The sequence below is a fragment of the Salarias fasciatus genome (genome assembly GCF_902148845.1).
Source record: "Salarias fasciatus chromosome 7 unlocalized genomic scaffold, fSalaFa1.1 super_scaffold_4, whole genome shotgun sequence".
Lineage (NCBI taxonomy): Eukaryota > Metazoa > Chordata > Actinopteri > Blenniiformes > Blenniidae > Salarias > Salarias fasciatus.
The window spans coordinates 28,283,095-28,306,296 of record NW_021941229.1 but is presented as its reverse complement, the minus strand read 5'-3'; the positions used below and the strand labels follow the sequence as shown (position 1 = coordinate 28,306,296).

Sequence of the window (23,202 nt, the reverse complement as noted above, 5' to 3'; positions counted from 1 at the left end):
AGAAAAAGCAGAAATATTAAACGTCACCTTGAATTTCGCTGAAACGAGATAAACAGCAGCTGATTCGTCGTTTTCAGCTTTTTCCATCGATTTAAAAAAAAAACTGAAATATTTTCAGTCATTTTGAAGCTGCAGATTTGACTCATAAACTGGAAAAATCCTTTTAACACCCCCGAACCCCCGTCCTCACCCCCCCATCCCCCCCCCATCCCCCCCTCCCCTCCTCCACCCACTCGGTCCGTTTCAGCTCACATGTAAAAAAAACAACCAAAAAAAAAAAGAAAAAAGAGGAAACAGTTCAAATGAAAACAATCATAAAACACCGACCGACACTCGCTCGGCAGAGTCACACTGATGTTGGCAAGACGTGTGTGTGTGTGTGTGTGTGTGTGTGTGTGTGTGTGTGTGTGTGTGTGTGTGTGTGTGTGTGTGTGTGTGGTGTGTGTGTGTGTGTGTGTGTGTGTGTGTTGTGTGTGGTCAGTCAGACGGATGCAGCGGTGGAGCAGTGGAGCAGACCGGGACTCGAACCGGGCTCCGGAGGAGGGGGGGCGGGGCGGACGCTTGAGATTTAAACTGTTCAGTCTTTAAACCCGAAGATTCAAACATGATCCAATAAATTAAGCAGGAAGAGGAAGAGGAAGAGGAGGAGGAGGAGGAGGGGAGAGGAGGAGGAGGAAGAGGAAGAAGAGGAGGAGGAGGAAGAGGGAGGAGGAGGAGGACAGAGGAGGAGAGAGGAGGAGGAGGAGGAGGAGGGAGGAAGAGGAGGTGGAGCAGGAGGTGCAGCAGAAGGAAAAGCAGGAAGGAGGAGCAGCAGGAGGAAGGAGGGGGAGGAGCAGGGAGCAGCAGCGGCGGCGGCGGCGGCGCCCCCTTCAGGCCTGAGCGTTGGTTCCGTTCTTGTCTGGCGGCAGGTTGTTGAGCGGCGGCGCGGCGGCGGCGGCGGCGGCGGCGTCGTGCTGCGTGCTGTCGCGGCGCGGCGGCATGCGCTCGTTGATGCGGTCCAGGCCGCGCGCCTCCTCGAAGCTCTGGATCTTGTGCTGCGGTTTGAATCCTTGGATGGCTGCGGGCAGAGAGGGGAGGAGCCAATCAGACGCCGCCTTCAAAATAAACCGCTCCCACCACTCCAACGTTCACAGGCGCGGGGGCGGGGCTAGACCGCACACTTCCTGTTCCACAGCCAATCACTTCCAGAAACACTGAAACCTTCTTTATCGTTACTTCTGCTGCTTCTGTCCTGAAAACGTTTAACGACTGAATCTGATTCTCTACAAATACACTAGAAATCTTCTACTAGTCTGATGGTTCTTCACACACACACACACACACACACACACACACACACACACACACACACACACACACACACACACACACACACACACACACACACACACACACACACACACACACACACACACACACACACACACAGCAGAGCAGTGTAGAAACTTACTTGCAGCAGCAGCAGAGCAGCGTGAAACAAAGAGACTCGTTAAAGAAACATTTCATCAACCGACACTCAACGAGCAACACACTGGGGGGGGGGGGATGAGTCAGGATCGGGACGGATGGGTCAGGATAGGAGGGGTGGGTTAGGAGGGGGGGATGGGGAGGGACGGGTCAGGATCAAGAGGGATGGGGAGGATCCTGGGGGACGGGTCAGGACTGGGAGGGGGGATGGTCAGTATAGGGAGGATGGGTCAGGATCAGGGAGGGATAGGGTCAGGATTCGGGGTATTGGGGGAGGATCGGGGAGGATCAGGGTTCAGGATGAGGTGGAATGGGTCAGGATCGGAGGAGATAGTTCAGGATTGGGGGGAGGGATGGGGGATGGGGGGGACGGGGGAGGGATGGGGGATGGCAGACGGTCGTACCTCGTGCCTCCTCGGCCTCTACGGTGGCTGTGTAAGCGTGAGTAGGAGTGCCATGCCCAAAACCAGAGAGAGAGAGTGGGGGGGTTAAACATCACAGCAAACGCTCACTGTCAGTCACAGCACAAGCCCCGCCCACAGCCCATCGGCCCCGCCCACAGCCCCACACACGATTCAAACCCCGCCCCTCACAGACAAATGCAGCCTTCATCATCATCATCATCATCTGTCACTCTTCAGGTGAAACTGTTCTGTGCTTATAGGAGTGTGTGTGTGTGTGTGTGTGTGTGTGTGTGTGTGTGTGTGTGTGTGTGTGTGTTAGCCTCAGGCTGTGAGTTCAGGCTTCATTAGCATTAGCGTTAGCTCAGCTGTGTTGCGCTCACCGCTCTGCAGAGTTCTCCGTCCTCCGGCCAAAACGCCCAGAGGAAGAGTTCCTGTCGGGGTGAGACCCTTCAGCTGCAGGACGCTCTCGTTCTCCTCCCTGGACACACACACACACACACACACACACACACACACACACACACACACACACACACACACACACACAAAGATTTATTTCAGACAACATCTTAACTAGAACACAGAGCAGAAGTCTGAACTGCTCTTCAACTCGTCTGAATCCGGTCCGGGTCCAGTCTGAATCCGGTCCGGGTCCAGTCTGAATCCGGTCCGGGTCCAGTCTGAATCCGGTCCGGGTCCAGTCTGAATCCGGTCCGGGTCCAGTCTGAATCCGGTCCGTACTGGTCTGGTCTGGGCCCCTCATGCTGGACCTCGGAGCGAGTCGGGGCGAATCAGCAGACAGGAAGTAAACTGCTGTGAAGACGGTTTGGTTCTGATCCAGTTCTGGGCTCCTGCTGATCGGTGCAGCTCCTCCAGACTGTGACACACTTCCTGGACTAAAGGAGGCCGTGAGCCCAACCAGAGCAAAGTCATTACAGAAAGTGGAGCAAACGCTGGAAAAGGAACCGTCTTCTCTCGATAACCTGGATTCTGCAGACGAGTCCGACCAGAACCTGCAGCAGCACAGACCCTGCTGGTCCCAGGTCCGGCCTCCAGGTGGAGCCGTTCTAGCTACGACTCCAGAGTCCTTCATCAGACACCTGAATGGCTGAATGTGACGGCATGAAGACAAGCTTTCAAAATAAAAGAGGCTCGAGGACAGAACCCTGAGAACGCCACAGAGGAAACGCCACACATGAACCAGGAAGTGAGAGAAACCAACCTGAGGACGGAGAACACTCGAGCCATCTTCCCAATGGCCCGGATCTTATTCCTGATCACCTCCTTCCTGACGGCTGGAGCGCCACCTGGAGGACACACACACACACACACACAGAGAAACACACATACACACACACACACACACACACACACACACACACACAGAGAAACGCACAGAGAAACACACAAAGAAACACACTTCAGTCCTGTGGGAGTCCTCCAACATGGAGGACAGACGGGTGTCTGTTCCGTGACTGCAGTGACGAGACGACCTCTGACCTTCTCCGGTGTCGTCTCCTTCAGACATGAGCTCGTCATCAGAGCAGATGTTCAACACGTTCACCAGCATCTCCGTCACTGAAACACAGCCGGGCACAATGTCAGAGGAGCCCAGAGCGGAGCCCTGAGGAACACCGCGGCACCCCCCACTCCTGATCCCAACAGAGCCAAGAGCAGAACCCTGAGGAACACCGCGGCACCCCCACTCCTGATCCCAACAGAGCCAAGAGCAGAACCCTGAGGAACACCGCGGCACCCCCCACTCCTGATCCCCACGGAGGCCAGAGCGGAGCCCTGAGGAACACCGCGGCACCCCCCACTCCTGATCCCCGCAAAGCCCAGAGCAGAGCCCTGAGGAACACCGCGGCACCCCCCACTCCTGATCCCCACGGAGCCCAGAGCGGAGCCCTGAGGAACACCGCGGCACCCCCCACGGAGCCCAGAGCGGAGCCCTGAGGAACACCGCGGCGCCCCCCACTCCTGATCCCCACGGAGCCCAGAGCGGAGCCCTGAGGAACACCGCGGCACCCCCCACTCCTGATCCCCACGGAGGCCAGAGCGGAGCCCTGAGGAACACCACGGCACCCCCCACTCCTGATCCCCGCAAAGCCCAGAGTGGAGCCCTGAGGAACACCGCGGCACCCCCACTCCTGATCCCCACGGAGGCCAGAGCGGAGCCCTGAGGAACACCGCGGCACCCCCCACTCCTGATCCCCACGGAGGCCAGAGCGGAGCCCTGAGGAACACCACGGCACCCCCCACTCCTGATCCCCGCAAAGCCCAGAGCGGAGCCCTGAGGAACACCGCGGCACCCCCCACTCCTGATCCCCGCAGAGCCCAGAGTGGAGCCCTGAGGAACACCGCGGCGCCCCCCACGGAGCCCAGAGCGGAGCCCTGAGGAACACCGCGGCACCCCCCACTCCCGATCCCCACGGAGCCCAGAGCGGAGCCCTGAGGAACATCGCGGCACCCCCCACTCCCGATCCCCATGGAGCCCAGAGCAGAGCCCTGAGGAACACCGCGCCTCGGCTCTGATGGCTGTGGCGTTCCTCAGGGCTCCGCTCTGGGTTCCGTGGAGAATGCCAGCTCTGCGGGGTTCTGGACGTGGAGCAGGTTTGGTTTTTAAAGGAGCAACAATAAACAACAAAACAAAGAGCTGGAAGAACAACGAGAACTGAGTAATGAATCAAATCTGTGGCATCCTGCTGCTGCTGTTATATCACACACACACACACACACACACCACCTGTTGGCCCGTCACACACAGAGTGTGTAGCATTGTGTCAGAATGTGTGTGTGTGTGTGTGTGTGTGTGTGTGTGTGTGTGTGTGTGTGTGTGTGTGTGTGTGTGTGTGGTCACCTTTCTCTCCGACGAAGGGCAGTGACCAGGTGAAGACGTCCATGAAGTTGGGCAGCCAGTAGGGGTGAGGGGAGCAGTTGAACTGCCGGATGTTCATCACGTTGTTCTCATACTTCAGCACCGCGGCTGCAACACACACACACACACACAGACACACACAGTCACTTTTCTGTGGAGATGAGCGGCCTCCTCCTGGTTGTCATGGTTACCGTCTCCCACCTTTGTTGTTGTAGACGTCCAGGTAGTTTGGAGCAGAGAAGATCGTGATTAAAGAAGGAAAACCTGTCGTCTGGCTCTTCCTGTACATTCGATACCTGCAGCACACACACACACACACACACACACACACACACACACACACACACACACACACACACACACACACACACACACACACACACACACACACACACACACACACACACACACACACACACACACACACAAAAAGGTTTCGCATTTAAACAGCAACGTTCTGAAAACGTCCGTTTCCATGGAGACCAGTCTGAGCAGTTTAAAGAACTTCTGCTGTCGCACAGTTCTGTTAGCAGTGACTCCGAGGGTCGTCGTCATGGAAACGGACAGATAGCGGTGGTGTAACCAGGACTAACCATCTCTCAGTTCAGGGAGCAGGTCACTAGTTTACTGAGGACATTAGTTGGTCGTTTCAGCTCGTTAACGGAGCCTGGTGACACTGATCCGTCACCAGTTCCTGGTCAGCCGATGTGTTTACGTCAGCGGCTCAACTCTCAGTCGGTTAGTTAGTTGGTTGGTTGGCTGACTGACTCGCTCGCTTAACGGAGGCTCAGTCGGCAGGTTGCTAGTTAGTTGCTGGTTAGTTGTTTTGGGGGTTTGAAGCGGTGACTCACCCGGCGTCCTGAGCTTCATGTGCTCGAATTACAGACAACAAGTTATTGTTCATCAGGAAGTCACACACTGCCGGGTAACTGCAAGACACACACACACACACACACACACACACACACACACACACACACACACACACACACACACACACACACAGACACACACACACACGTTAACCCTTCTGTTACCATGACAACAACAGCTGTGTCATCTTGAGATGCTAAAAGTGCTGAAATGAGGAATGAAAACCAGAGAAACTAGTAGTGAAAACTAGGGGTGAAGCAGGGTGAAGCGGGGTGACGCGGGGTGACGCGGGGTGACGCGGGGTGAAGCAGGGTGACGCGGGGTGAAGCAGGGTGAAGCAGGGTGAAGCAGGGTGAAGCAGGGTGAAGCGGGGTGAAGCAGGGTGAAGCAGGGTGAGGCGGGGTGAAGCGGGGTGAAGCAGGGTGAAGCGGGGTGAAGCGGGGTGAAGCAGGGTGAAGCGGTGTGAAGCAGGGTGAAGCGGTGTGAAGCAGGGTGAGGCGGGGTGAAGCGGGGTGAAGCGGGGTGAAGCGGGGTGAAGCAGGGTGAAGCGGTGTGAAGCAGGGTGAGGCCCTCGTGGTATGGTCTCACTCCAGGTGTGTGTTTTCAGAGTGCTCAGACAGTTTAGCGAAGCGGCAGCAGACGGCAGCGATTAAAGCGACACTGAAAGAAGCTTTCAGCTCGTAACGGCTAACAGAGGCTAATACACTGTCAGAGTGAGTGAGTGTGTGTGTGTGTGTGTGTGTGTGTGAGAGAGAGAGAGAGTGAGAGAGGTGGATTTAAACAGCCCTCACTTATCCACAGATAAGCCATTGTTTGTAAAAGCTTTAATCAGCTGGGATTAGAAGAGGAATGTTTTGTCGTTTTGCTCCACAGCAGCGGAACAGCCACTCTGCTACTGCAGCATTAGCATTAGCAACACCGGGACATCTGCACCACCGGCATTAGCATTATAAACAATTTCATGAGCAGCAGGACGAGCGGAAGCGTTAACTGAGGCTATTGCTAACAGCGTTAGAGACGCTGATGCTAGTGAATGTAGAGCGAGTGTGAGACACGACAGGACAGAGACGGACAGGAAAAACTGAAGGGCGAGCAGCATTAGCGTCTCACTGAGCAGCAGCAGCATTAGCATCTCACTGAGCAGCAGCAGCATTAGCGTCTCACTGAGCAGCAGCAGCATTAGCATCTCACTGAGCAGCAGCAGCATTAGAATCTCACTGAGCAGCAGCAGCATTAGCGTCTCACTGAGCAGCAGCATTAGCGTCTCACTGAGCAGCAGCAGCATTAGCATCTCACTGAGCAGCAGCAGCATTAGCATCAGACTGAGCAGCAGCAGCATTAGCGTCTCACTGAGCAGCAGCATTAGCGTCTCACTGAGCAGCAGCAGCATTAGCATCTCACTGAGCAGCAGGAGGTAGCATTAGCATTCATGTAAACTTTGGCATTAGCAGTAGTAGCAGCATTAGCAGCATTAGCTTCCATATGAGCTCTTGCATTCGCGTTAGCAGGTAGTAGCCTTGCCATTAGCATTCATGTGAGCTTTGGCATTAGCGTTAGCAAGTAGTCGTAGCATTAGCATTCATGTGAGCTCTGGTATTAGCATGAGCAGGTACTGTAGCATTAGCGTTAGCATGTTCCCACCTGTAGAAGTAGGAGCAGCCCCTCACGCTGTTGTGGCAGAAGTGTTCCTGCGTCTTCTCCGAGCCGTAGTCCTCGCCCGGGTCCGACCACAGCAGGTCGCACATCGGCCCGAAGGCCGGCGGCTCCTTGAAGCGGTCCAGCTGAGACAACGCAACACAACAACACAACAACAACAACAACAACAACAACACAGGGTCAGTTCAGACAGACACTGAGCAGCAGCCTGCCAGCTTCACTGTCTCTGGGCCAAGGACCGCACCCTGAGGAACACCACAGCTGAGGTCTACTGATCAGAGCCGGGATCAGGGGCCAGGCTCTGATCGGAGCAGGGATCGGGGGCCAGGCTCTGATCGGAGCCGGGATCGGGGGCCAGGCTCTGATCGGAGCCGGGATCGGGGGCCAGGCTCTGATCGGAGCCGGGATCGGGGCCCGGGCTCTGATCGGACCCGGGATCGGGGCGGACCCCTGCAGACTCACCTTGCGGATGTCGTCCAGACAGGTGATCTCGGGACTCAGGCCTCCGTGGACGCAGAGGAACTGCTGGTTAAGAAGAGCAGCCAGAGGGAGGCAGTCAAACGCCTCCATGCAGGCGTCGTACACACACTCCGAGTACTTTATCTTACCTGCGCACACACACACACACACACAAAACAACACAGCATACACAAGACACACACAGAGAAAGAAAGGTTACCGAGTCATGCATTGAAGCAGGAGTGTGTGTGTGTGTGTGTGTGTGTGTGTGTGTGTGTGTGTGTGTGTGTGTGTGTGTCTCTTACACTCCTGTTTGAAGGTGAAGTACTCTGTGAGATGTCGGCACTCGTGGTTTCCTCTGAGCAGGAACAGGGTGTTTGGGTGGTTGATCTTCAGAGCCCACAGGTACAATACACACTGCACACACACCAAGAGGACAGGGTTAGTGTGTGTGTGTGTGTGTGTGTGTGTGTGTGTGTGTGTGTGTGTGGGCAGATGGATGCAGGCTGTAAGAAGGAGAAACTCCAGACTTGCTTCCAAACGCGACCTTTCGAGCCCTTCAGGCAGAAACAGCATGAGGAGCCTTACAGACAAAACTCAGGGAACCGAAAACACACGAATCCCCCGAGTCTGTTCTTCATGGAGAAATCGCTGGAGCCGAGGCGCTGCCTGACAGACTGCACTCTGGAACGCAGACCGCCCAGTGGGCAAGCGTTTCCCCCGAGTTAGTCCTGAAGGCCGCCTTCTTCCCTCCGACGCGCCCGAGAACTCAGTACAGCTCAGAACGAATCGGGACGCCAAGCCAAGAGAGGGAGTCCTATTCCCCGATTCTGTCCTGCAGGCACTTCAACAGAAACTTCATGGAGCTGCTGCCTTCCAGGCTAAACTCTGGGAACACTGCGTCACAGCAGTAAAGAGGGACGCTGCTGCTTTGAGTTTTTCTTTGAGGCAAATTAACCAGAAACGTCTCGGTGATCAGACAACATGGCGCCTGTCTGGACCGCACGCAGGAGGTGGTGCCTCTGGGAAAATTTACGCCACTGTTTATTCCTCCTCAGGCACGTTCACAATGAAGCGTCTCGTCAGCTGAGGTGGAGGTATGCCTTACAGTCTAATCTCAGGGAATACAGACAACCCTTCACCTCCATCAGGCTGAGAGGAGGACGGGAAGTCAAGAGAGGGGGATTCTGCCCCTGTGTTCGTCTGTAAGGCAGGTCAGCAGGAGGAGGCGCAGCAGGGGAAGGAGGGGGGAGGAGGAGGAGGAGGAGGAGGAGGAGGAGGAGGAGGAAGCAGGAGGAGGAGGAGGAGGAGGAGGAGGAAGCAGGAGGAGGAGGAGGAGGAGGAGGAAGAGGAGGAGGAGGAGGAAGCAGGAGGAGGAGGAGGAGGAGGAAGAGGAGGAGGAAGAGGAGGAAGCAGGAGGAGGAGGAAGAGGAGGAGGAGGAAGAGGAGGAGGAGGAAGAGGAGGAGGAGGAAGAGGAGGAGGAAGAGGAGGAAGAGGAGGAAGCAGGAGGAGAAGGAGGAGGAAGAGGAGGAAGGAGGAGGAGGAGGAAGAGGAGGAAGCAGGAGGAGGAGGAGGAGGAAGAGGAGGAAGCAGGAGGAGGAGGAAGAGGAGGAAGCAGGAGGAGGAGGAGGAGGAAGAGGAGGAAGCAGGAGGAGGAGGAAGAGGAGGAGGAAGAGGAGGAAGCAGGAGGAGGAGGAGGAGGAGGAGGAGCAGACTTAGGCTGAATCCCATTTCACCCCTTAGCCCTTCCCCTTGGCCCTACCCCTCGTTTTGCGCGTTCACGTGGAGGGGTAGGAGTGTCCCAATTGTCATTATGACGGAGGGGTAGGGCCAAGAAAGAGGGCCAGTCACCCCTCCAAAAGGAGATTCTCGAGAGGCACACTCCAAACGGAGGGGTATCGGCCAATGGCGAGGGGCGCTTGTTCTGTAAGCCTAGGTCATGCCTGGCGGGCGGGGTGAATTCACTTCCGCATTGACGGGAGTGATCGTTTCCACACCCGCGCATTCCAAACACAACAGATAGACGATTATTTTCAATAAACTGGTTTCTTCAACACTGCCCGCCTGGAATGCGCGGGTGGGAAACGAGCGCCCCCGCCAATGCGGAAGTGAACTAACCCCACCCGCCACTGACGGTCCAGGCGAACAAAACAAGCGCCCCTCGCCACCGGCGCCACTGGATGACAGATTTCTCAGAAAGCCTTCCAAGATCGGCAAGATGGCGGCGTCCGCAACGAAAGACGTTCATAAATGTCAGTATTTTGTCAATTAATAAAGTTTTAAAATGTAAGACAAACATTCTTCTTCGGCAGATAATTGTCGCATCTGCCTACGTCATCGGCAGCGGCGACTACTGATGACGTACGCGATTGTCGGAGGGGTGTCCCAATTCGGAGGGGTTGACTTTCTCCCCTACCCCTTAGCACTCCGTTTCATAGGCGGAGGGCTAAGGGGTAGGGCCAAGGGGAAGGGCTAAGGGGTGAAATGGGATTCAGCCTAAACTCTGGAATGGAAGCATACAGCAGTGGAAAAACCTCCCGAAAATTTAAACCTGAGTTCTGTCTTTCAGGCAGATCTGCAGAAGCCTCCTGACCTGTGAGGCTGAGCTCAGGGCTGCCTGGACCCGTGTGATGACTGCACGGCGTGTGTGTGTGTGTGTGTGTGTGTGTGTGTGTGTGTGTGTGTGTGTGTGTGTGTGTGTGTGTGTGTGTGTGTGTGTGTGTGTGTATAAAGCGGCAGGTGGAGCAGTCAGTCCTCCTCCTCAGTGTCTGTGCGCTCCACTTCACCACCTGTCCGCCACCGACCATCTGAGCAGCAGCGCTACCCACAATGCACTGCACAGACGGGACTGAGCTCTGCTCCTCATGTTGTTCACACGTGGGTGTGCGCCTCCCCACCATGCACACACGCGCACACACACACACACACACTGATATTCCACAACGAGATATATAATGACTACAAAGAGACAGAACCAAGTGTGTGTGTGTGTGTGTTTGTGTGTGTGTGCGCGCGTGTGTGTGTGTGGTGTGTGTCCCACCTCGATGCTGAAGTAGCCTCGGTCCACGTAGTCTCCCAGGAAGAGGTACCGGGTGCTGCTGGGGGACCCGCCCACCTCAAACAGCTTCATCAGGTCGAAGAACTGGCCGTGGACGTCTCCGCACACTGCGCACGCACGCACACACACACACACACACACACACACACACACACACCGTTACATCGGTCTACAGCGAGTCCTGCCCTGGCCCCGGTCCCGTCCCGGGCCCACCTGTGATGGGGGCCTCCACCTCCAGCATGCACTTCTCCTGGCGCAGGATGGCGGCGCCCTCGTTGATGATGCGCAGCGCCGCCTCCTCCTGCAGCCGGCCCTCCTTCACCAGGTGGGCCTTCAGCAGCTCCACGCTGGGCCGGCCGTCCACGTACAGGTCCGCCACGCCCAGCCGGGTCCCGGGGGGGTACGGCACGGCTGCGCACACACACACACACACACACACACACACACACACACACACACACACACACACACACACACACACACACACACACAGTCAGGAGGCATCATCCAGGTTTTCAGAAGCCCCGCCCCCCCGCCGCGCTCGCCGAGGCGCTGAGACCTGCTGGTCTACTTTCACTCTGAAACCAAACCAGGTCGCTCTCTCAGCCAATCAGAGCGCAGGACCTGAACTGGTTCACGGGCAGGAGAACCCGGAGAGGAGGGACAGGCCGCCGCCCGCCTCTCCTCGCTCCTCCACCTTTCCTCCGCCGCTCAGTGGAAACGCCGTCCTCCAGCGCTCCATCGGCGAGTGACAGGACCGGGACCGGGACCGGGACCGGGACCCGGACTTTCAGGGACCGGTTCCGGGTCGGGTGACGCTGTGGAACCACGTTTCTGCCTCGGCTTGTCTGAGTCAGACACACTGGGGACGGTAGAACCCGGTTCTGTTATCGGCGCCCACCGAACCCCGTCGGTTCTACCGAGTCATGTAAAGTCAAACGGTCCCTGAACGCATCGACTGTGAGGGAGTGGAAGAGTGGGGGATTTTCCATGCTGGACCTGAATGCAGCATCAACCAAGCAAACTCCTGCATTCAGCACCATTAGCATGCTATCATCCATTAGCATGCTAGCGTCCATTAGCATGCTAGCGTCCATTAGCATGCTAGCGTCCATTAGCATGCTAGCGTCCATTAGCATGCTAGCGTCCATTAGCACCCCAAACAGCTTTAAAGCAGAAAGGTGGAACATCTGTTTTAAACCAGAAATGTTCCATTTGAGAACTGTGGTGAAAAATTCCATCAAAATCAGAACATAAGAACTTAAATTAATTCGACAAGATGTGAAGATTCTGAAACTCAACACTAAACATGTTTATGTAAAAAAACTCGGAAAAAAATGTACATTATAAGGTGGTTTTTGTTAAAGTTCTGCTTTAAAAAGGTAAGTCTCATAAATTAAAGTTTTCCAGAATGAAACAACGTGATGAGAGCAGAGAGCAGGCCGGTTCTTCAGGCAAAAAGACAAAAAGATTTTTATTTCTAAAGTAAATCCTGAGTGTTCAGCAGAACAGGGCCCAGGGTGGAGCTCCGCCGTGGGGCCCACAGATCAATGGTGGATGAGGACTGAATCCTGCCACCTGATTGGATTAGCAGCAGTGAGTAAAGCGGGCGGAGCGGCGGGCGGAGCGGCGGGCGGAGCGGCGAGCGGCCGCAGGCGGGACGGCGAGGAGACGGATCCGTCAGCAGGATCTGGAGCCGGTGGATTCAGGGCGGAACCGGCAAACAGGGAGAGACGGAGATCAGCAGATCAGCTGATCCTCCTGAGAGCGCCGTCTTCACGCCACGCCGGGTTCCGGGACCGGAGGGAGGGGTCTGGCGGTCCGGCTTCTCAGCAGCTTCAACGTTTCAGAACCAGTACCTCCACGGAGTCCCTCCGGTCCCGACTCACCACGGCCTTCCAGATCAGCTTCAGGGAAGTTGTGTTTCTCCGTTTCCATGGAGACGGAGTTGAAGCATTTTTAAAAAGTTCCACGCTGGGAGCTCTGAGCGCCGTCACTGTGTAAACAGTTTGCTGTTAGTTAGTTGTTAGTTAGCTAGCTAGTTAGTTAGCTAGCTAGCGGGTTGGTCAGCTAGCACTGGAACCTGTGGTGGTGAGTGGGCGGGGTCTGAATGGACCGCCGCCAGTCACTTCCTGGAGGACGGCGAACCGATTAACCAAGGCTTCTCAACGAGTTAAACTAGCTAGCTCTGATAACCGCGGCGTCCGACCCACGATCCGAAGGTTCCAGAGCACCGCCGTGAGTCGACAGGTTGGCGGCGGCGGCGGACCGTCCACTTCCTGTCTGAGCAGCTTTGAGGAGGCAGCTTTAAAGCAGCTTTACGCCGGTAAGCTTCCAAACCGCGTGAGCCAATCAAACGCCGCCGACACGGCGCCAAAATACACACGTTCAGTCTGATGTGAGCCAATCAGACGCCATGGAGTCTCCCAGCGAGGACACACGTCCAGTCTGAGACGCTGACACTGAAGGCCAGGTTAACTTCCTGTCTGTCTGCTCTGTCCCTTCACCTCCACCTCCGACTCCCCAGGAATGAAAACCAAACATTTCACTGACACCTAAGTCTGTACTGTGTGTGTGTGTGTGTGTGTGTGTGTGTATGTGTGTGTGTGTGTGTGTGTGTGTGTGTGTGTGTTAAAAAAGAAGAACAACAGAACCAGTTCACCAGTTCTACCAAACCGTCTCTGGTTTTTTACTCTCCAAAAACTTCATCTTGTCATCTTGGTCTCACGAGGTGTAGAAGCAGAGCAGGGCTAGAAGCTCGAGACAGTGGAGTTCCTCAGGGTTCCATCCTGGGCCCACTTTAACTCTGACAGGGCGGCTGCCTGCAGCTCCTCCAGCCCAACATCTGGCTCTGCTGGAGGAGCCTCCAGCTGCGGGTGGAGGAGCCTCCAGCCGCGGGCTGGGTGGAGGAGCCTCCAGCTGCGGGTGGAGGAGCCTCCAGCTGCGGGCTGGGTGGAGGAGCCTCCAGCCGCGGGTGGAGGAGCCTCCAGCTGCGGGCTGGGTGGAGGAGCCTCCAGCCGCGGGTGGAGGAGCCTCCAGCCGCGGGTGGAGGAGCCTCCAGCCGCGGGCTGGGTGGAGCAGCAGCCCCGCTCGCGCTGACAGCTGCCGGGATGAGTTCCAGCTGCTGCGGGGAGCGGAGCGCGGAGCGGCGGGGGGAGGCAGAGGGAGAGCCGCCTACCTTTGACGGGTCGCTCCACGGTCGACTGCTTGTTCGTCTCTTTCACCGACATCCTGGCCGCGGCGGGCCGGAGGCGACGAGCCGAGGTCCGGAGGGAAACTTGACAAATTCCGGACTAGCCTAGCGAGCTAGCCGAGGGCAGCTAGCCGCGCTAGCCTGGGAGCGGCGGAGCGGAGCGGAGCGTCTCAGCGCGGGCAGCGCGAGCCGAGCCGAGCCGAGCCGAGCCGAGCGGAGCCGGGCTGGAGGCAGAGCTGCCGGGGCGGAGGGGCGAGGGACGGAGGGAGGGAGGGGGTTCGGACCGGGCTCCGCTGCCGCTGCTGCAGGGCTGCCGAGCCGCTGTCACCGCGGGGCGGACGGAGGTCCAGGAAGCGGCCCGGGCGGCGCCGATCTCTGGCTTCAGCTGCGGCGCGCGGCGCGGCGGATCATCGCCGACTTGATCCCTTTATTCTCGGACGAGGCGCATCAGCTCCAGGCCGCCGCTCCAGCTTTCCCTTTTTTTCCCGTCGTGATCCGATGTGTCTCCAGACCGCTGTCGGATTACAATAATCCGCCGCAAGCGGATTTCCTACAACATGGCTCGACGCGGGGGGTTGTGGGTAATGTAGTTTTAATGTCAGATCAACGCGCCGCCTCCGCATCCCGCCAGTCCCGCACGGAACCGCACGGCTCCGCACGGCACCAGCCGAACTACACAACAACAAAACAACTGAACCACAAACAATTAATACAAACCAACAATTCGGCGTGCACAAAGTAACACAAAATACCCCGAGAAGACACAAAAACACAGACAGGAAAACTACAGTTACAACTACAAAAACAGAAGAACGCTCCTCAAGAAGACACCGAGGTCAGAAAGACAACAACAAAAACACACAATACACGCAAAAAGTTCATCAGTTTTCAGTTACTGAGTTATGATTCTGTCCGACCTGCACGGGAGGAGCAGAGCGCCACCACGTGGACACACACGGCACACACTCTGGCTAACACTAACACACACACACACACACACACACACACACACACACACACACACACACACACACACAGTCAACACAACCATTAAGTGTTTGTTTCCACTTTCATTTGTTCATTTTAATTATTATGTGTGTGCGACCCTTGACCTTCAGCTGCTCCCCACCATGGCAGCACGCCGCCTCCCGTGTGTGTGTGTGTGTGTGTGCAGGGCCGGCCCGGGCTTCAGAGGCGCCCTAGGCGAGCCCGAGACGAGCGCCCCTTGGGAGCGTGTTTTTCGAGCGGTCCCGACATTTGTTGAGCGGGGGGGTGGGGGGGGGGGGGGATACCAAACAATAACGATCAGTGCCGGGCAGCGCCGAGGACGAGGAGCGCGGTGTGTCGGACCGCTGCACGGCGGGGCACACGGAACACAGAGCGTCGTGGCGCCCCTTGTACGACCGCGGCGCCCCCCTCGGGACGTGGCGCCCTAGGCGGCCGCCTAGTTCGCCTATGCCTAGAGCCGGCCCTGTGTGTGTGTGTGTGTGTGTGTGTGTGTGTGTGTGTGTGTGTGTGTGTGTGTGTGTGTGTGTGTGTGTGTGTGTGAGTGAGAATAATTTTTGAATATAATGCTTGAATGCGGAGAAATGATCAAAAATGTCAAATTAGAAAGAGTCTAGATGATGTATGAACTGTTCAAAAATATTTTCTAGAATAAAGAAACAATCAGTAGGTGAAATATTCCATGTGAATTCACAGAGCGGCCTGAAGGTGGCGCTGTTGTCTTACTGCTGTGACGGTAAAGAGCCCATGAAGCCAAATACACATTCCCACAGCTGACACATTTTTTGATTGTTTATTTTCTTAGAGGCCAATTATCTTTGAATTCCTCAGTCATTCTTTAAATTTTGGAAAAACAATAAATTCCCTCTTTCAATGTGAAATCCAGCTTTCAACATAAACAACAGAATGATTTATTCAAACAAAATATTAACCAAAAAAGAAAGAAAGAAACAAGGACCAAAACATTTCCCTGAGGAACTCCAAATTCCAAACATCATTTCAGTGGAACAAGACAAATGAACATTTCCATTCCAACAACAAAGGAAAGAAGCAACAGGTTTTATTTAAAAATGTGTGGTTTTGGTCATTGATCACAGAAAGAGTTCAAGACACAAATATTAAATTTATCAATTCAATAAAACGTTTCATCCTGAACTCTTCTGAACTTTTACGATCACATCTGAAAAGGAAAGAACGACCCAGACTTGATCCCTGAGGAACTCCAAACTTCATACACTTTCTCTGAAAAAGGTGCAAAATCGTTATTAATATTAATCATTTTACTGCACAATTACGACTCGCAGCATCAGTTAGAGGAAGAAACAGCAGCAGAACCACTCCACCCTCAGCGCATCAGACCGGAAAGTCAGCTCCAGCAGGGTCCAGCACCAGTCAGTCCCAGCAGGTCCCAGTTCAAGTAAGTTCCAGATCCAGGAGGTCCCAGCAGTCCCCAACTCCAGCAAGTCCCCGTAGGTCCCAGGTAGAGCAGGTCTCAGCTCCAGCAGGTGCCTGATAGTGCAGCCCCAGGTCCAGCTGGTCTCAGCTGGTCCCAGCCAGTCCCAGCAGGTCCCAGCCAGTCCAGATGCAGATCTCAGCAGGAGGTCCTCGCAGGTGCTAGCTGCAGGCTGGGGCCCCGGCCTCGTGAAACAGGAAGAAGGCCATAGAGAAGGGAGGAAGCTGCAGGCGGTCGGCTGGAGGCAGGCGAGTCCCTCGGAGGTCGGGGAAGGTTCGGTCGTCCACCATCTTCAGCACCACCCCGTTCAGCATCACGTTCCTGCAGACAGAAGCCGGTGGGAGAAGAACCGTCACACAGCGTGACCGGGCTGAAGAGGGGCTGAAGATACGCTGAAGCGAGCCTGAAGCGAGGCTGAAGAGGGGCTGAAGCGAGGCTGAAGCTAGCCTGAAGCGAGGCTGAAGCTAGCCTGAAGATACGTTGAAGCTAGCCTGAAGCGAGGCTGAAGAGGGGCTGAAGCGAGCCTGAAGCGAGGCTGAAGCTAGCCTGAAGATACGTTGAAGCTAGCCTGAAGCGAGGCTGAAGAGGGGCTGAAGCGAGCCTGAAGCGAGGCTGAAGCTAGCCTGAAGATACGTTGAAGCTAGCCTGAAGCGAGGCTGAAGCGAGGCTGAAGCTAGCCTGAAGCGAGGCTGAAGCGAGGCTGAAGAGAGGCTGAAACTCATGAGGACGAGTTAGCAGAAGAGATTTTTAATCCTGGCATTTCTTCAGTCAAATAAAGGGTTAAACTGAAAACCAAACCACTTCTTAACATCTGACACAATCTGCTCTCAAACTGCTTCACACCTCGTCTTCCAACAACTCTCAACGAAACTGGTCCAGATCGTCTAGATGCAGAATTCAACTACTCTTAACTATTTAACCTGGCTAAAACTGACCAAAACCTGACCTAAAACTAGCTGTGAACAGACTTAAACTAGTCTGATACCAAGTCTAACGGAGTCAGACTCCTCTTCCTCGTCTGAAACTGGTCTGACCAGTTTAAGCATGAGGCTCAAAGAGACTGAAGCTGTTCTGAAACGTATCTAGAACTCCACTGGAAGGGGGTTCACGATATGGACAGACCCGGGAGATCCCTCCAGACCCCTGAAGACCCCTCCAGACCCCCAGAACCGACTGTCTCGGGCAGGTGGGGTACCTGGAGAGGACGCCCTGCTCCCCCGGCTGGTCCGCCTGCAGGACAAACGCCTCCACTGAGCTGCTGGAGACGCTGGGCGGCAGGAACAGGACGGCCGGCTCGTCACTCAGGTTCATGGACAGGAGGACCACAGCGCCACTGGAGGAGCTGCACACAGGAACACACACACACACACACACACACACACACACACACACACACACACACACACACACACACACACACACACACACACACCTCAGTGAATCATTGTTTAACCGTTGTGCCGTTACACTTCCTGTTTCTCAGATGAAGCTTGTGAAGCTTCTGTTTCCTCATCAGCTTTATGACTGTTTGTGGACTGTTTGTCTGCTGGTGTTTGCGGTGGTGTGTGTGTGTGTGTGTGTGTGTGTGTGTGTGTGTGTGTGTGTGTGTGTGTGTGTGTGTGTGTGTGTGTGTGCAGCGTACCTCCTCTTGCTGGCGCAGTGCAGATACACTCGTACTCGTTCGCCTTGACCAAGCTGGGAGAGCATTTCAACTCTCAGAACCCGGCGTCCCACGAGCCTCTTATGGAGAATCGACAGCCAGTAATCCTGAAAGGAGACGGCGTTAGAGACGCTGGACGGGCGTCCAGACCTCCGTCAGGAGGAAGGAGGGGTCCGGGTTTATGGGGTAATGGGGCTCCTCCTATAGGAAACACAACTTTAAGCAACACTGTTACAACAGCAGCGGCTAATGCTAAAGCTAACAGTGTGCAGCTATCCAACGGTGACGAGAGCCACAGCTTACCGAGCAACAGGTTCTGGAGACGTCCAGCCAAAACCGAACCCAACCAAGCAAAACCAGGATCTGACCAAAGCCAGGGTTGACGGATGAGGAGGACTAGTCTAACAGTTTACTAGAATACCCAGCTCAGACTTCTGCTGCTGCCACTGATCAGAACATTGATCCCAACCAGGGCAGCTGAAGGTACTCAAATGTGCTTTAGCATCAAGACAAGACCAGAGCACCCCCAGAACAAGACAAGACCAAGACCAAGACCAGAGCACCCCCAGAACAAGACAAGACCAAGACCAAGACCAGAGCACCCCCAGAACAAGACAAGACCAAGACCAAGACCAGAGCACCCCCAGAACAAGACAAGACCAAGACCAAGACCAGAGCACCCCCAGAACAAGACAAGACCAAGACCAAGACCAGAGCACCCCCAGAACAAGACAAGACCAAGACTAAGACCAGAGCACCCCCAGAACAAGACAAGACCAAGACCAAGACCAGAGCACCCCACTAACAAGAACAAGACTCAGGCTGAATCCCATTTCCCCCCTCGGCCCTCCCCCTTGGCCCTCCCCCTCGGCCCTCCCCCTCCGTTTTGTGCGTTCAGGTGGAGGGTAGGGTGTCCCAATTGTCATTATGACGGAGGGGTAGGGGGAAGGGGGAGGGCTATGCACCACTCCAAACGGAGGGGTATGACAGATTTCCCAGAAAGCCTTGCAAGATCGGCAAGATGGCGGCGCCCGCAAGGTAAGAAGTTCATAAATGTAAGTATTTTCTCAATGAATAAAGTTTTAAAATGTAAGAAAAACAATTGGTAAAATGGTAAATGGACTACACTTGTATAGTGCTTTTTACCCTGCTTGACAGAGCCCAAAGCACTTCACACTGCAATATCACATTAACCCTTTCACACCACACTGGGTGGTGGTAAGCTACGACTGTAGCCACAGCTGCCCTGGGGCAGACTGACGGAAGCGAGGCTGCTAGTCTGTGCCATCGGCCCCTCCGACCACCACCAATCATTCACTCTCACAACTTTCATACTCGGCAAGGTGGGTGAAGTGTCTTGCCCAAGGACACAACGCTAGTTTTACGCCTGCGGGAGCGGGAATCGAACCACCAACCTTCCGGTTATGAGACAACCCGCTCTACCAACTGAGCTACTGTCGCCCCAATTGTCGCATCTGCCTACGTCATCGGCAGCGGCGTCTACTGATGACGTACGCGATTATCGAAGGGGTGTCCCAGTTTAGAGCTGTTTACTTTCGGCCCTCCCCCTCAGCACTGCGTTTCAAAGGGGTAGGGGCAAGGGGTGGGGCTAAAAAGAGAAATGGGATTGGGCCTAAGTGTGTATGTTGGGTTCAGTTAGCTGCCGTGGCAACAGTTAGCACAGTGGAGGATTAGCTTCAGGTAACGCTAAAGCTAGGAGCTGTGAGTCTCACAGGAAATGGGTCCAGGTTGGGGTCCACCAGCTGGTATTTCCCCGGACCAATCAGAGCCTGGCGCATCACCACCTGCAGACCCCTGGAGGCCGCCAGACCCAGTTTATCCAGCCACCTACACACACACACACACACACACACACACACACACACACACACACACACACAGGTTTCACTTGTTTGAGTGTGGAGGTCAGTCCAGGGACACATAAGGGGTATTCATGAATTTAGCGGCGGTCATGAGACGGGGCTGCTGGGTAATCAGTAAACTCAATCAGACGGCGCTCACATGAATCCCGCCACAAAGGCGTTGGACAGACCCGGAGCTCCGCCCCCGTACGCCGAGCTGGTCTCCCCGAGCCACACGGGCTTCCCGGGCGCGCCGTGCTTCACCTTCTGCAACACAGAGCCAGACCCGGGAAGCACACACACACACACACACACACACACACACACACACACACACACACACTCACACTCACACTCACACTCACACTCACACTCACACACACTCACACACTCACACACAAACACACACACACACACTCACACACACACACACACACACTGACCTCCAGGATCTTGGTGATGTTGTCATTCAGCGTGTCGAGGATGTCAGGATTCAGGAAGTCATTCAGAGACGTGTCTCTGCCGCACACGTAGTAACTGAGACACACACACACACACACACACACACACACACACACACAACAGTACAGCTACACAACGACACACAGCTGCCCACAGTGCCGCAGGCTGAAGGAGAGGTGTTCCTCAGTGTTCTGACTGTAAACAAACAAACAAACTCACTGATGCCAGGTAACGGCGTCGATGGACTGGGCTCCAGTCTCCAGGAAACTACACACACACACACACACACACACACACACACAGATGAGCGTCCTACTCAGAGTGATTTCTACAGTCGGGAATCGAACCGGGCGCTCACCCGCCCAGGATGTCGGCGCGGCGGTGCCGCGGCTGGCTGACGTCGGGCCCGTACAGCCCGGCCTGGCGGTACAGCTCGAACCGGGACATGAGCTCCCGCAGCTGGGCGAAGTCGCGGCCCAGCTGCTGGCCGTCCACCACCACCCCCGCCTTCTTCCGGAAGCTGTTGGGCTCTGAGGAGGAGGAGGAGGAGGAGGAGGGGGGGGATGAAGGGCGGGGGGCGGGGCTCGGCGGGCGCCGGGCGCCGCTCACCGTTGCCCAGCTCCCAGGACATGCGGTAGCCGCGGGCCTGGCAGTACTCCAGCAGCAACGCCGCGTTGGCTCCGTCCCACGAGTTCTCCTTAGTCCTGAGCAGCGCGTTCAGCCCGAAGACCAGGTCCAGACCGCAGCAGCTGCTGAAGGAGTACAGCTGGTCCACCGTGGTGGCTGACACACACACACACACACACACACACACACACACACACACACACACACACACAGGCTCCGTTTCCATGACAACGTCTCCAGAGAAGATGCATAATTTCTTCGTTTCAGAAAAGTTTCCTGTTTCCACGGCGTCGCTCTGACGACGGCCGTTTCCACGGTAACGGACCGCGGTGGAACAGAGCGGCGCTCGCCGAGCTCACGTCACGTTCCTGTCGGTTCTCGGCGTCACCCGTCGCAGCCGTTACTAAACTGCCTGCGGGAGTTATTCAGGGAACCGGTTCTGGAGCCAGCCGAGGAACCCTGAAGACAGGGAACCGGTCCAAGAACCCGACACAGACCGGTCCGTCAGGACTCGACAACATTCCACCTCCGGGTGTTTAGAACTCTGCTTTAACTGATCCTCCGTCTGTTCCCAGAGGTTCTACTGAGAACCGAACAGAACCCACTGAGAACCAGACTCACTGAGAACCGAACAGAACCCACTGAGAACCAGACTCACTGAGAACCGAACAGAACCCACTGAGAACCGGATTTACTAAGAACCAAACTGACCGGAGAACTGGACTCACCTGTGAACTTGAGGTCCCCGTAGTCGGCCTCCAGGTCCTCCTTGATCAGGATCTCCTGGAACTGGGCCCACTCCTCCTTCAGCTGCTCCTCCAGCCACCAGGGCAGCAGAGTCAGACCACAGGACTCTTCTGAGACCGGAACCAAAGCAGACCAGAACCGATCAGTCTAGACCCACGGAGAGCCTCTATGTGTCTATACCGTATCTAGAACCAGAGGCGGGTCTCGGTACCTGAGGTGAGGTTCCGCAGCCCTTTGCTCTCTCCAGGCTGGAACTCCATGAAGTCCTGCCTGGACCCCCCGAAGCGCAGGAAGGCGGGCCGCAGGGCCTTGGTCAGGGTCTGGAGCTTGACGGAGCTGCAGAGGAACCAGGGGTCCGTCAGTCTGGTTCCGGATCAGCTGGACCAGCTTCATCCCTTCATCTAGGTTTATTTATCTCTACTTTTAATCCGGTTCAGCGGCTCGTTCCGTGCTAACCGGACTGGTTCTGTTCGGATTAAAACTCCAGGACGGATTTAATGATTAAATCCGTCCTGGAGTTTTAATCTGCAGACGGATTAAAGTTTAATCCGTCTTCAGAGAACAGCTCACTGAAAACCTGTCGCTTCTGGAGCCTCTGAATCCGGATCATCTGGACTTTGGTCGGAACTCGTGAGTAGCCGCTGCGTTAGAAGCGGCCGGTTTACTCAGATTACCCGGTAATCCCGGCGGTAATCCCGGCGGTACCCGGGCTTTACCTCAGCAGCGCCATGAAGCGCTCCTTCTCCGCCAGACTCGCGTCGATGGTGAAAGACAGGAAGCGCGTGTCCACCCGGTGGCGCACCGAGGACAGGTCCAGGTCCAGGTACACGTCCGCGTCCCGGGGCGACGGCCGGGGCCTGGTCCAGGTCCAGGACCCGGGCCGGGGTCCCGGGTCACCGGCGGCCCGGCGGGAGAGCAGCGCGAGCAGCAGCAGCAGCAGCATGACTGACAGGCGGAGCACGTGAGGAGCGGCGGCACTTCCTGGACCGCCTCTAGTGCGCACCGGGACCAGGTGGCCCGGCGGGACCGGGAGGAACAGGTGACCCGGGGGGACCGGGAGGAGCAGGTGACCCGGGGGGACCGGGAGGAACAGGTGACCCGGCGGGACCGGGAGGAGCAGGTGGCCCGGCGGGACCGGGAGGAGCAGGTGACCCGGCGGGACCAGGGTACCCAGGAGGACCTGGTGACCCAGCAGGACCAGGGCACCCAGGAGGACCTGGTGACCCACTGGAACAGAGGACCCATAAGTGTGATGCAGGTCCTGTAATCCGGGTCTGATCCGGGTCCCTCCCTCGGATCTGTGCAGGGTCTACCGGGGTCTATCTGGGTCTACCAGGGCCCCCCTGCTCCCTGAGCCCCAGACCCGGTCTGGGGTTTGATCCTCAACACCTCCATAA

General features: G+C 56.0%; 2 protein-coding genes across 3 annotated transcripts; both read right to left on the bottom strand.

Annotated features, from left to right (window-relative positions):
• Positions 1 to 741: 741 nt before the first annotated feature.
• LOC115383099 (serine/threonine-protein phosphatase 2B catalytic subunit gamma isoform-like) lies at positions 742 to 14,557 on the bottom strand. Of its 2 annotated transcripts, none has more exons than XM_030085148.1 (14): positions 13,975 to 14,557; positions 11,010 to 11,207; positions 10,779 to 10,903; positions 8,043 to 8,154; positions 7,741 to 7,886; positions 7,264 to 7,403; positions 5,601 to 5,678; positions 4,951 to 5,045; positions 4,732 to 4,857; positions 3,372 to 3,449; positions 3,094 to 3,178; positions 2,252 to 2,349; positions 1,872 to 1,898; positions 742 to 1,057 (listed from the first exon to the last, which is right to left on the bottom strand). In XM_030085148.1, the coding sequence occupies exons 1-14, from the start codon at positions 14,024 to 14,026 to the stop codon at positions 870 to 872; spliced, it is 1,548 nt and encodes a 515-aa protein (XP_029941008.1). In that variant the 5' UTR covers positions 14,027 to 14,557; the 3' UTR covers positions 742 to 869. The 2 variants fall into 2 exon arrangements, with proteins under 2 accessions (XP_029941008.1, XP_029941009.1); XM_030085149.1 differs by having other exon boundaries at positions 742 to 1,048.
• Positions 14,558 to 15,793: 1,236 nt separating this feature from the next.
• On the bottom strand, positions 15,794 to 22,750 carry hpse (heparanase). Its single transcript, XM_030084957.1, has 12 exons — positions 22,522 to 22,750; positions 22,017 to 22,141; positions 21,787 to 21,915; positions 21,041 to 21,214; positions 20,790 to 20,961; positions 20,651 to 20,698; positions 20,413 to 20,506; positions 20,130 to 20,236; positions 19,841 to 19,955; positions 18,090 to 18,214; positions 17,643 to 17,789; positions 15,794 to 16,768 (listed from the first exon to the last, which is right to left on the bottom strand). Exons 1-12 carry the CDS (start codon positions 22,746 to 22,748, stop codon positions 16,609 to 16,611), a joined length of 1,623 nt encoding a protein of 540 aa, XP_029940817.1. The 5' UTR covers positions 22,749 to 22,750; the 3' UTR covers positions 15,794 to 16,608.
• Between the last annotated feature and the right edge of the window lie 452 nt (positions 22,751 to 23,202).